This window comes from Apodemus sylvaticus, chromosome 2 (assembly GCF_947179515.1).
Source record: "Apodemus sylvaticus chromosome 2, mApoSyl1.1, whole genome shotgun sequence".
NCBI lineage: Eukaryota > Metazoa > Chordata > Mammalia > Rodentia > Muridae > Apodemus > Apodemus sylvaticus.
The window spans coordinates 115,177,613-115,192,104 of NC_067473.1; the positions used below are offsets into that span (position 1 = coordinate 115,177,613).

The 14,492-nt window shown below is 38.2% G+C and overlaps 1 protein-coding gene across 6 annotated transcripts in view; it reads right to left on the bottom strand.

Moving 5' to 3' along the window:
* Positions 1 to 14,492, bottom strand: part of Exoc6b (exocyst complex component 6B) — a 521,360-nt gene that overhangs the window by 237,140 nt on the left and 269,728 nt on the right. For all 6 annotated transcript variants that reach the window (XM_052174154.1, XM_052174153.1, XM_052174155.1 and 3 more), the window contains exons 16-17: positions 12,923 to 13,034; positions 7,551 to 7,685 (exon numbers count right to left, since the gene is read on the bottom strand). In XM_052174154.1, coding sequence (XP_052030114.1) covers positions 7,551 to 7,685; positions 12,923 to 13,034 — 247 coding nt within the window. The remainder of the gene's footprint in view (positions 1 to 7,550; positions 7,686 to 12,922; positions 13,035 to 14,492) is intronic.

Genomic DNA, 14,492 nt, shown 5'->3' on the forward strand with positions numbered 1-14,492 from the left:
TCACAGTTGGGCAGCAGGCACCATTCCCTGTTACACCTTTTTCATAATACCAACTATCTGGAAAAATACAGTATGCATCCCTTCGGGATTTGTTTCTCTCATTTTGCACATCTTTGTGTGTATTAAGAGTTCTTTCCATTTCAACACTGAATGCTGCTGTATTATGTAAATCTATCACAGTTGGCATAGTCACATGATTTCCTGGTTGCATCTAAGTTTTGGCAATCATGAAAAAGACTGTAACAGTCATTATGTTTTTGCATATTGTTGCCACAATAGTTTCAACATATTCAAGTAATATTAAGCAGTTGCTACAGCTGCAGCTCACATCAAGACTATTTAGCTTTTTAAATTGGAAAAAAACAATTCTTCCAAAATGATAACATAGGTTGGCATTAAAAGAATTTGATGATACTAGGTATGTAAGGTATTTTGTGGCATTTAAATTTATAATTTCTTAATGGCATAATTCAGAATATCTTGCCAGATTAATATTTGCAGCTGGAAATCTTCTTTGGTGAAGAATTTGTCCATAACATTTGCTCATTTCAATGAGTTTTAAAAGATTTATTCAGTGTGTGTGTGTGTGTGTGTGTGTGTGTATGTATCTGTCTGTCTACAGGTACATATATTCACTGTGGATAAGCTGTTACTGAGGAACCCAGAAGAGGGTGTCAGTCCCTTGTAATCCTAAGTGAACCAAAACCAGGTCCCCTCCAAGTGTTCTTAACTCCTAAGCCATTTCTCAAGAATATTGTGTTGTCTTTTTCTCTACTCAGTGTCTTTCTCAGAGCATACATTTAGTAGGTTTATGTTTGTCTTATTTCGAGACAGCAGAAACATAAAAGCAGTCTCACACTTACTACAGAACCCAGGATGGCCTGAAGCTCAGCCATTTTCTTACATCGGCTTCTGGAATGCTGGTATTATGTGTATGCACTTGTAAATCCAGCTTAAAAGTTTTCATTATTAGTGAAATATAATTTATCTTTTATTGTATCTAGAAAGTCATTAAACGTGAGACTGCAAAGAAGGCTCTGTACTGGCTGATCTTTTAGAGGGTATTGGTTGGTTTGCAGTATCCACAACCAGCTTTAACCCTAGCTCTTGGGAACCGGACAGACTCTTCTAGCCCCCAAAGGCATATACATATGTGCAGCATTCACTCACACAGCAACACACTCACACAGCAAGACACACACACACACACACACACACATATAAATAAAAATAATCAAAATAAAACTGGAGGAAAAAAAGCCCCTGGCAAATGCAAGGACACCTATGTTTTGTCTTAAGCTATATGTAAATGGAATTGTGCATTTTATGTTCAGATTTCAAATTTTCAGGTAATGTTAATGATAGATGTAAATTCTGCATCTGAGATGCGTGTAGCTTTTGCTGTTTTCAGAGATGTCCAGCATCGTTTGGTGAAAAGGAAATTCCACTCCATTCTCTGTCACATTGTCTTTTATCTTTCTAAATGATCAGTGGAATACCTACGTACATGCTTAGTTTTAGAGTTAAGAAGTCTACTTTATTCACCTACTTGAATGTTTCCTGGCCAAATTTATATTTCTATATCTCAATTAATAGTAAGGCATTAATTCAAATACTCAGTCCTCTAACTATAATTTATAACACTGTTAGCCATTCTATGTGTTTTGTCTTTCCAAAGTTACGTTAAAGACTCACAAAATAATTTGCTGAGATTCTGAAACAGGAGGGAGTAAATAAATACTTAAGAAAAACCGAGACGGATAACCTTGTCCTCTCACTCATAAACATAAAAATACTTAGATCGTTGGTATGTGTCATGAGTATTTCATAGTTTTCATCATATAGGAATTATATTTTGTTACACTAATAATTAATTACTATAGTTTAACTTCCAATTATTAATATAAATAGAATTGTGGCTATTGTTTTTCAAACCCTAGTTGGTCACTACAAATATGAAGAAAAGGAACTGGATTTTATGCTAACCTGTATCCTGAACCCTAATGTAATCAGTTCTTTTCATTATTCTGTTATTTCCTTAAGATTTTCTACTGTCACTGGTGTTATTCAGAACCAGCTTTCTTCTGCCCTTCCTTCTCCACACAGCACTCCTTGCCTCTTGTTGTTAGATGCTGCAAAGAAGTGGTAAAGGAGGGAAGCTCTACTTCCTTGTTCATGATCTCAGCAGGACAGCATCTGGCTTCTCACCATTAAACGTGCCAGTATCTGTGTGGGATTTATAGATTATTTTTAATAATACAGAGGAAGTGTCCCCATTTCTGTCTTGAATTTTGTTTGTTGAGAGCTCAGCATAAATGACTTTTTTTCACCTACTAATATAGGTTTTCTTTTTGAGTCTGTTTGATATGATGACTTTCATTGACTGCTGTCTGAGTGTTGATCCATATTTGTGGACCTACAAGAAGTAGCCCTTAGCTACAACACACTTGCTAGTTTATGAAGGTTTTTTTCATGTTTGTGATAACTGGACCTCATAAAATGAAACTGATAGAATTCTCTGCTATAACTTTCTAGAAACACATTAGAAAAAATGGGTATAATATCATCTTTAATTTTTCACAGAATTCACCAGTGAGCCCATTTTATCCAGGTATATTCAATATTGATTATATTATATTATATTATATTATATTATATTATATTATATTTATTATATTATATTATACTATTTACCTAGTTTCTGTAAGTGTAAGAGGTAAAGACATTCAGATTATCTACATAGCCAAATATGAGTAATGATAGACCATTTATGATAAAAATCTCCAACCCTCATGTTAAAAGTTTGGTCCTCAATCTTGAGGACAACTGGGGAAAGGTAGAATCTTGAGGAGATAGTTACAAGAAAGAAATTACCCTGGATCTTTTCTGCATAATTTTTTTTTTCCTTTCTGGCCACCCCAGAGCAGGCAGCCTCTTTCCCATATTCTTGTACTCTGCATATACAATGTGCCAGGCCACAAGGCCAAAGTGCTTAAGCCAATGGATTAAGGGCTGAAATCTCCCAAACCATAAGCTTAAAGAACCCTCTTTTTGGCAATGGAGATACGACTCAGTGATTAGGAGCACTTGGTACTTTTCATGACAACCATAGTTCATTCTAAGAACCATACCACATAGAGCTGTAACTCCAGCTCTAGGGATTCCAGTGCTCTCCCCTCTAACCTATGAAGATAAGAACATTCACATGCATATACACAGACAGACAGACAGACAGACAGACAGACACAAATTAAAGATGTAATTTCTCTCTTTTGATTGTTGCAGTTTGCTGTTGTAATTGTATTTTGATACCCATTCTCATGAAGTCTACTCTACATTAAACTCATCATGCCACTAAGGGTGACCTGCAGATCTTCACCTTTCTCTTCTCTTTTCTTCTCTACTCTCTCCTCTCCTCCCCCCCCACCCCCCCTCCCCTCCCCTCCCTCCTTCTCTCTCTCTCTCTCTCTCTCTCTCTCTCTCTCTCTCTCTCTCTCTCTCTCTCTGGTTTTTTGAGACATGGTTTCTCCATGTAGCCCTAGCTGTCCTGGAACTCACTCTGTAGAGCAGGCTGGCCTGAAACTCAGAAATCCAACTGCCTCTGCCTCCCAAATGCTGGGATTAAAGGTGTGTACTACCACTGCCTGGCAATCTTCACCTTTCTTGTTTCTACCTCTTGGTGATGGGACTAAGGATTACACTAAGTTGTCCCACCTATTCTCTTGTAAGATGATTATACCAGGTATTTTGTGGTGATAATGAAAAGCTGGATGTGATGGTTTATATATGCGTGGCCCAGGTAATTCCACTATTAGAGGGTGTGGCCTTGTTTAAGTAGGTGTGTCACTGTGGGCATGGGCTTTAAAACCCTCATCCTAGCTGCATGGAAGTCAGTCTTCCACTAGCATCCTTCAGGTGAAGATGTAGAACTATCAGCTCTGCCTGCACTATGCCTGCCTAGATGCTGCCATGCTCCCACCTTGATGATGATGATGGACTGAACTTCTGAATCTGTAAGCCAGCCCCAATTAAATGTTGTTCTTTTTAAGACTTACCTTAGTCATGATGTCTGTTCACAGCAGTAAAAATCTAACTAAGACACTGGCAAAAACAGCTTTCCCTCAGAATATAATCTATATTTTGTGGATTTTGAGTCAATTTTCAAAACAATTCTTTGTAATATTCCTTTATCATTTTCTTTTTTGCATTTTTTCCTCTTTTTTATTCGATATATTCTTCTTAATGAAAATGGGTAATATCAGCAGTATCATTAGCAATCTGTGGGGTTTTTTTCCTACTTACCTCTTGGTTAGCCTGATTCAAAATTTAATTATTTTATTTCATTTTTGGCAAAGGGTCAACTTTCAATTTCACTGATTTCCAATACTGGTTTTCATATGTATTTGCTTCTGATCTTATTTTTATGGTCTATTTGTTCAGCTTGTATTGGATGGATTTAAGAAGTTCTTCTTTTTCAAATAAATTCTTAATGTTCCAACTGTCTTTACAAACCATACTTTGTCTGTACCATGCAAGTCTTGGTGGCTTACATCTTCACTTTACTTTCAACTATGATATTTTAAAATTCCTTTTAGGAATCTATCTGTAACCTTTTATCTTAGGATATGTTCTTGAATTTTCAAATATTTAGGCATTTTCTAACTATACTTCATTACTGTTAATTGGTTTGATTCTATGTTTTAAGAGTGAGTTTAGTTTTGATTTCTATATCAGTTTTATTAATGTGTGTTTGAGGGTCTTAGTCAGAGCTCTGTGTGAGCTTAGAAGTAATTAGTACTCTGGTCCTGCTAAACAACATTCCATATAAATGTTACTTATTCAGCTGGTTGATGGTGCCATTTTCAATGATATCCATACTTATTTCTGTTTCCTGAACTTCTAACTTACAAATATGAATTTACTATAAACTGATATTCACACAGAAAATATTCATTCATAATCTCTCCAAGTATTTACATCTCTCTCATTAGCTGTTTGAAAGCAAGAGATAATTTTAAGAAATTTTCTAGCACTAGTCAAGTATGCATTTTACCCTTATCATTCCTCAGATCTCTTGTTATATTCTCTGTAGGAACAAAAGATATTCTCTGATGTTTCATAGTAACAGAGGGTGACATGGAAGAAGCTAAGAGAGGAAAGCAATCAATACCACACCAGCAATGACACCTATGAACCAAAGCTATATTCAAGACGGCAAGGTCTTCCTAAAAATGAAATATTGCCTGTAACTAACAACTGACTAATTGGACTTAAGGCCACTAAACAGGAGTGAAATCATGTGTGGTACTGTGAACATGGCCAACTAAACTTGGTTGGTATAATCATAAATCTTAGATGAGAACTTATTAATACTACCATTGTATTAAAGCACTATTAATCCATAACTGTATTCTAAATACATATCCCTATATCTACAGATAAGTATAGCTCACATTCCTCATCAAAAAGCTTATTTTTTGCAATAGGGGACTATTACAAAAATCCACAACTAGTCAAAATGCAGAGCTGTCCATAGAGCCGCCAACCCCAAGTCCTCAGGGAGAAGCTCAGGGAGAAGGAGATGGAGGAGGCAGAAAGATTCTAAGAACCAGAAAACCTACCAGGCAGTGGCGGTGCACGCCTTTAATCCCAGCACATGGGAGTTAGAGGTAGGCGGATTTCTGAGTTTGAGGCCAGCCTGGTCTACAGAGTGAGTTCCAGGACAGCCAGGGCTATACAGAGAAATCCTGTCTTGAAAAACCAAACCAAACCAAACCAAACCAAAACAAAAACCACCAACAAACAAACAAGCAAAAAACCCAGAAGACCAGGAACTCTGCTGTAACATATATGCCTTCCTCTTATGGCAGGGATGGTATATTCATGACATCTCAACCAAATGGCTACCTAAACAAGACCTGAATAATTCTAACACTAGCTGACATCCCACTGCATATGGGGGAAATTTCATGGGCCCAACCCCTAATTCTAAGACCAACAAACAATTAGTAACTGCTAAAAAAGAATTAGTCTTCCCTAGAGATAAGCCTTCTAGGTGGTTCTCAAAAAACCAAGTGGTCAGCCCTAGAAACATATACATGTAGGCAACAATGAACAGAATCAGCATGATAAGCATTGTGTGTGTGTGTGTGTGTGTGTGTGTGTGTGTGTGTGTGTGTGTGTGTGTGTAACAATAGATAAACCTGCCATTTCTGCCTCCAAGCCATTTCTCTACTTCAAAGTCTACTCCACATGAGCATTATTGTTCACCTGGACTATTTCAGTGGCCTCCAACCTAACTAACACCTTCCATACTTACTAATTTACAATGACATAACAACCATTATTACATTCAAAGATAAATCAGAGCACCACACCACAGCCCCAAATTAAAAACTTCATATCTAACTTCAGAGTAAGAGCTACAGTATTTATGATGTCCTACAGGGGCAGACATTGACTGGCCCCTTACCATAGGAACTCTTCATATTTCTACCGGTGATTGATACAACACTGCTAAGTAGATCCCTTACCATGCCTGAATGTGACCAAATCCACTGTCTTACTATCCCCTTTAGTGGGAATGCACATCTATAGAAATCTAAACAATTCTGGGTTTGAATATGATTTCAGGACATCAACCCAGCCCTACACCCCAGGTCATGGCTCTAGCAAATCTTATCAGCTATTATCAGCTCCTTAGAATATAAGCTCCATAAAACCAAGAGAGACTATTTTGTTCAGTCTTTTTTTTTTTTTTTGACTGTCACAGAACATGTTTTAAAACAGAAACAAGCACATAACAACAAAACTCAAACCATGCCTGGTGTGTGGTGCTGTCCTTTAATCCCAGCCACTCAAAGGGAGGAGGCAGTCGGAATCTCTGTGGGTGTGAAGCCAGCCTGGTGTACACAGAACACCAGACATGCTAGAGCTACACGACCAGCCTGGGCGCTACTCAGGTTCATTTATATATCAAATTCACTCTTTTTTGTTTAAAACTACAACATTTTTCTGATAAATATCCATGAAAATTGGATGAAACTATCCATGATGATTAATGTACAGGATTTTATTAAGACTCATGGGATTCTTCTAAAAGTAGGTGCTTATGCTTCAGAAACTCATCTACCACTAATCTTTCCTTTGTTCTACAAAGATGTCATTTTCTCTGATAGAGAGAAATAGTGCATGGGCTTATAATTAGAAAATAGCTGACTATTGGGGGTAAGGATTTGTCACTAAAACTTAATATTTAAAAAGTTAGACATGAAAAGAAGAGTTACCAAATAAACATTACAGTTAATATTCATGTCAGCTATAAGCACACTATCTTGATAATGCTGAAATTTTGTGGTTGTTTTGAACACGCACATATCACCCTCATGTTTAAATTTGTTTTCTAGAAACGTGAAGACCAAACAAAAATCATCCTTACTCTCAAAAGGGTGTCCTAAATCATGCTGTGGACACAAATTCAGTGGTGAAATGGCCCAGACCCTGTCCACGCACTGTCAACGGGCATCCCCTCTGTGCTGATGTGCTCTCACCTTGAACGTTGTGGTACCATAAAGCTTGGTGGTGTGCACCGTCTCAGGAAGGACATTAGTGATATTGGTGATGAATTCCTCCAGGTATTTACAGGACTTCTCCAAGTGTGTTGTATTGATGATAATCTGAACAAGCTACAAAACAGTAAGCACACGCAATGCTCATTCAGGTATTCACCAATGGATGACAGCTCAGAAGGTACCTGAGCTGTCAGCTGGTTGCACCTTACAGGAAGGCCCCTCCCAAAAATAACCACCCTAAGCCTCCAGGAACATCTATTTTCCCATTTAAAGTGACACTTATTTATATAAGTAAATATATTCTTTTTTTTTTTTTAAAGGCTAAACTCAAGTGGTGGTGGCACACACCTTTGGGTCAGCACTTGGAGGCAGAGGAAGGTGGATCTATGAGTTGGAGACCAGCCTGGTGTGAAGAGACAGGGCTACACAGACAAACCCTATCTGAAAAACAAAACAAAACAAAGGTACTAGTCTTAATCATAGGCCCTACAAAAGAAACATAATTGCCAAATGAATCAAATGATTCAACATCCAGTAAAACAAAAAGCATAGTTGAAAAATCAGGAGATATTTTAGAATTAGGCCTGAGAAACACAGATATGCTATCCTTGATGGTAAAACTCCCTTAGTTCCGAAGAGAAAGAACTTGAACATAGGAGGCAGAAAAAACAAAATCCTTGGACTTGACAAAAGTTTTTCCAATGTTATCAATCCGTTTGCTGAGAAAGAAAATGTATATAATAACTTCTAAGCCAGAAAGTCACTATGAACATTAAATACTTTGTTATTATTAGAGTTTCCCTCTTCCTATACAAAAGATCCTTAAAGAGTCTTCATTCTGAGCTACAGGTGTGGCTGAGTGGTGGGGTATATGCTTGGAATCCTGCTTCTCTTTTAAAGGACAAAAATCATACTATCGTGAAAATCATCTAAATCAAATCTTCTAAAAAATTTTTTTAATTGCTTGGATTTCAAACAATTACATAACGTATCTTAGGAATTTTCACTCCTTCAATCCCATCAACCCTACTTAAACTGGAATCCTTCTTTCCAAGAAGCTCCTGCTCACTTCCACATCTTTGTCTGTGGCCCACTGAGTTTAATCAGTATTTCTTGCCAGATTAGGTAGGAGGTAACTCACTGGAGCAAGGGCAATTTATTGGTATTTACATCACCAAAGAAAATGGCACCCCCTCCCCCCAAAAGTATTAGCTTCCAACTGTGCTTCAGAAAGGATAAAAGGGATGAAACATAGAAGGTGGCAAAGGCTGTCTTGATGTAAAAGTCAGAAATGGAAAGGAGTTAAACTGGAGAACTAGAGACTTCCATTTTAAAATCAGCATTACCTATAAGGAACATATTCTGTCTATCAAAAGAAATTCTAATAATAAGAGGAATCATGTCATGCTACAGAAATTTAAAAAAAAACAGTGGCAGTCAAAAAGAAAATTGTTCTGTTTTGCAGGATTCTGGCAGTTTAAAAAAAATGAAAGAGGAGGTGGCTATGCTGGGCACAGTAGTAATTTATCACGACTTTAAAAAGATCTGTCAACACAAGAGATCAGCATGAATTGCGTGAGTGGGCTGTCAGTCACTCCTCAAGTGTTTCACTGCCAAGCATAGAATAGACTATTAAAACATTCCAGGATTATAACACATGCCATGTCATTTTCAGAGGAAATACTGCCTGTTAACGAGGTCTGATGAGCTTCACTACTGAACAACAGTATCAAAAACCCTTGTAAGGGAGAGGCTTTGGAGGGTAACTTTGACATGAATCCCAACTCACATTCCAAACCATCCTAGACACTGTTTCAAGGACACAGAATTAACAATAGACTAGATATTCATTATTTGTGATATCAAGTCCTATGTGAGCAATCGAGCAAAGAAAAAAATATGGTGTAAACACCAGCTCTTACAATATAATGACAAAAATTACCTTAGTAAAAATCAATCAGGAGCTGAAGCATGAAACATGAGAATTTGGGTCTAGTCTTAAATATACAGCAAGGCCCTATCTTAAAAAACAAACAACAAACAAACAAAAAACAAAAAACAAAGGACCAACAACAACATCAACAAAACTTCACTCAAAGAAAATAAATAAACAAATCTAATCCCACTAGGAACAAGAAGTTTTTCCATTTCTCCTTGCTGGTATGAGAATAAGTGTGAGAGTGCGCCCTGTAGGAAGCACAATCATGCAGTCAGAGAGCTGCAACACAGTGTGCCCTGAGGGGATCACTGCCCCAGATGATCCTATACAGCCCAAAGGGACCCAAAGGACTATGACAGGTACTCTATTCTGTACAACTTCAGAAAAGAAATGTAGCCATCATCTTAAATAGCATCAGCCCTACAGGTTTTCAACTATGAATTACTATATGCATCTATTTCTCTTAGATCTGCTTTTGTCTTGTTTCCAGAAGCAGAGAATTTACCACCCTGAAATTGCTTGCATTGACCCAAAGCTATAAGGTGAGAAGTCACATAGCTTGACAGCTCCCAGCTACAAAATCTGTAATGTGACAAAAACCAAAAAGCAACAGCAACACAAGTCTCATTCATAAGAATGAATTAACCTTTGACTAAAGGGATTTTATCTCTCCCATCCCTGCAGGCTCAAAAAGCTTTATTCACTATTTAGTTTATGCATTTCCAAAACCAAAACAAATAAAATACCAGAATAAATGGACTACTAGTTCCAGTTTCTAAGGTATCATTCAAATTTTTGACTTGACTATACAGTATCTTATCATAACTAATGTGAGCACCTTGCCTGTTGTTAGGAACAGAGGCAGGAGATATATGCTGTGTGAGATATAAGAGGACACAGCTATGTAGTTTCCTGTCTAAATGACAAAACACAATAGCAGCAGCTGTTGCTTCAGGTCTGCTAAGTCTTGCTATAATCACAGCTCCAAATCTGTATATGAGCTATGGCATACAAGCATACCTCTGGGTCTACTATCTTACATGTTCATCATTTCTGCCAGAACAGTTACAGTATTTTAAATTAATTAATTGTGAAAATGTACTCATCCTGGAAGGAAGAAAGATATTCTAAAGGGAGACACTTGTATCTTCCTTTTGGCTATTAGACTATTCAGAAAATGGACTTCAAAGAATTAGAATTTCTCCCCAGTAACCACATGCTAGGGAAGAAAAGGGCTGGTGCCAGACAGAGGAGTAAATTGTCTCCTAGAAGGAAATTTCTCAGACTCTGATAACTTTAGACTTCCTATAAGAGAGCCTGGAGCTCAAAAAATATTGTCTCAGTGACAGGCAGGACCACACCTTGACAGGTGCTGCTTAGCTATGCATACACTTCATACCAGGACCTTGAAGACGAATGTGGGAATCACTGGATCTATTTGCTCCTCTTCCCAATGTGGCCACAGTGAATCAATCTCCTTTCTCTGTCCCTTTGACTAACCCAATGTGGATGGGCAGAAGCCTCCCTTGGTAAGGCTGCCAGAACAAGCCTTTGATTCTAATTGTTCCAGTAATGAAAAGAGGAAAGAACAAAGTTTATTTCAGTTTTCCATTACAAGAAACCTTTTTTAATATTTATCCCAAAACTAATGCTGAACTAATTACTGATGTGAAGCTTAGAATTACTCATGTTCACTCTCTTTAGCTCGAAACAGAGATATTAACATCAATATAGATACAAAATACAGTAGATTCTAAATAATAAAGAATACTATATTTATAATACGTACTCAGTAATTGAGAATAAATCTTGATATCAACACATTTGAAATGTCATAATAGGGCATCTTATTCTATTCCAAGCAATAGAAAGCAAACACAGGCAGGGTGGTGGTGGCGCACGCCTGTAATCCCAGCATGCTGGGAGGCAGAGGCAGGCAGATTTCTGAGTTTGAGGCCAGCCTGGTCTACAGAGTGAGTTCCAGGACAGCCAGGGCTATACTGAGAAACCCTGTCTTGAAAAATCCAAATGGAAAGGAAAGGGGAAGGGGCAGGGGAAGGGGACGGGGAAGGGGAAGGGGAAGAAGGGGAAGGGGAAGGGGAAGAAGGGGAAGGGGAAGGGGAAGAAGGGGAAGGGGAAGGGGAAGAAGGGGAAGGGGAAAAGGGGGAAGGGGAAGGGGAAGATGGGGAAGGGGAAGAAGGGGAAGGGGAAGGGGAAGAAGGGGAAGGGGAAAAGGGGAAGGGGAAGGGGAAGAAGGGGAAGGGGAAAAAGGGGAAGGGGAAGCGGAAGAAGGGGAAGGGGAAGAAGGGGAAGGGGAAGAAGGGGAAGGGGAAGAAGGGGAAGAAGGGGAAGAAGGGGAAGAAGGGGAAGAAGGGGAAGAAGGGGAAGAAGGGGAAGAAGGGGAAGAAGGGGAAGAAGGGGAAGAAGGGGAAGAAGGGGAAGAAGGGGAAGAAGGGGAAGAAGGGGAAGAAGGGGAAGAAGGGGAAGAAGGGGAAGAAGGGGAAGAAGGGGAAGAAAGGGAAAGGGAAAGGGAAAGGGAAAGGGAAAGGGAAAGGGAAAGGGAAAGGGAAAGGGGAAGGGGAAGGGGAAGGGGGGAAGGGGAAGAAGGGGAAGGGAAAAGGGAAAGGGAAAGGGAAAGGGAAAGGGAAAGGGAAAGGAAAAGGAAAGGAAGCAAACACAGAAGAATAAGGAAAGAACCCTAAAGCTATATGGACTTTCAACTTTTAAAAACTGTTACAATTCCATCATAGCCATGTCATACGTCATAGTGTTCTTTATCTTAGTGCAAAGAAAGAAAGACTCCATGCCAATGTTCTTCTGGCTTACAGTTGTCTTTGGTATGGATTGGTACCATTAACTATTTGCTGAATTGCACCCTCATCCTTGGCTTTATGCAGTTAGAAATGTTCTTTATTCCTAGAGGAACTAACAGTGAATCTATACTAGCTCTACAAGGAACTCAACCTTCAATCTTCTTCCTGAAGAAAAATTTTCCCTAATCTAAATTCACTGTGGGCACAATAACTTCAGTGAATGTAAGGTGAGATGTAATGGTGAAATACTAATTTCCTAAGAAAAGGGAATCTCATAAATTTCCAAATTTTAGGACTAGATATCAGTAAGTAAAACCTTCAGTTTATAATATGCCACAATTGAGTGGAAGGAAATTTCTCCCTTTACTAGGAGAGGTAGTAAGCCATTACCTTCTCTCCAGCCTAAAACATGAATCACTAGGCTTTTGCTAAACAAGTAACACAGTGATAGAGCAACTTACCAGTCATATTCAGAAGACACTGAAAGCAATAACCCAAGGAAGTAACATGGACCAAGGGACACAAGTGCTGAGACCTCTGACACCAGTAATAGAGACAGGCAAAGTGCATGCACAGGACATTTGGCATGGCCACTTTACCTCAGTAAGGCCAATGTTCTTCCTCTTAATGACATTCTGCAGAGAGTTGCTCAGAGTCCTAGTCAGCAACAGGTTTGTAGACTTACGAATCATGTCATCAACTTCAGTGGAGCTGAAATGTAAATGATGAACCCAGTTACAGCCTGGGTAACTAGTCAGCAAATGAGCAAACACCAGCAGTCTCGCAATAATAACAGTTGTAGCATGATTAGAAGCAGCAGAGGAAGTTGTGAAGGTAGCAGTACCACCTAATGCATACTACGTGCCAGGAAGTATTCCAAGTATTTTAACACCTTAAGACATTGTTCTGTTAAAAGTTTATGCTGCCTTCATTTTTTTAAAAAAAAAAAAAAAGTCTACCTTTAGAACTCTGCCAAGATTATTTGTTCACATTTGAATACTTTAAATGCAGGCAAACTTGTACGGTTTTAGGAAAGGAGTCATTCAGAAACTGTGGAATGTCACATTAGATTTTATACTTTCAGTATCAATTATATTGGACTTATCACACACACCTATAACGGAGTTAAAACTCAAAGAGCAATTAGTTTACAAGCCCTTTAACTGCACTTGTTGATCTTCATCTAAAACTATCTGCTTAGTTTACCTTCTACATGTTATACTACACACATGTATTTGTTTGCAAATATGAATGTAACGTTACAGGCTATGATTTGCATATAAGGGAGAATATAAGGGTTTTTTATTTCTGAGATTGAGTGACCTTGCTTTGAAATGTAAATAAATAAAATAACCAATAAAAAACTGAGTATACTAAATAGGTCCATTTTTCTGCAATTTAGAGATTCTAATTTTCTTTAGAGTATAATAGTATTCTATTTCATAAGTACTAGGATTTTATTAACAATTCATGAGTTGACTGACATTTAGGCTGGTTCCATTCTTTTGCAATAGTTAACAGAGAAACATTGAACATGAATGTATAAATATCTCTGTGATAATATTATCACAGAGATAAGTTCTCAGATATAAATAAGGGGTATAATACTTGGATCATATGGTGGCTCTATATTTAATTTTTTGATACAACTTCACACTGATGTTCAGAATGGCTACATTAATTTATACCCCACCAGCAATCCCCTCCAACATTTACTGTTGGATTTCTGGATGATGGCTATTTAGACTGGGATAAAGTGTTATTTCAAAGTAACTTTAATGTTCTCTTAAGATACTTTTTCTCTCCTGTTTTCTATGTTGCCTAAGAGATATTCAGCAATTAAGGAACTTACCCAAACAACATAGCCTCCAAACTCTTTTCTGTCTTTACTTTAAGTTTAGAAAGTAAAAACAACCCAAAATTATTTACAAAGATTTATTTTCACAATGTGTAGAAAAATAAAATCTATGTATGCACTGAACTTTTACTTAAATGTCAGAGTATCAAAAAGACTGAGCGGCGGCTGCGGCAGCAATGCAGCAGTGGCTGGTCCAGTCGAAGGGCAATCAGCAATGGAACCAAGGTGACACAGGGTCCAGTTAGGCCCTGCGCCCACGACCACTGACCTTCGCTGGCCAGCGGGGCTGCAAGCACCTGCAGATTTACGGT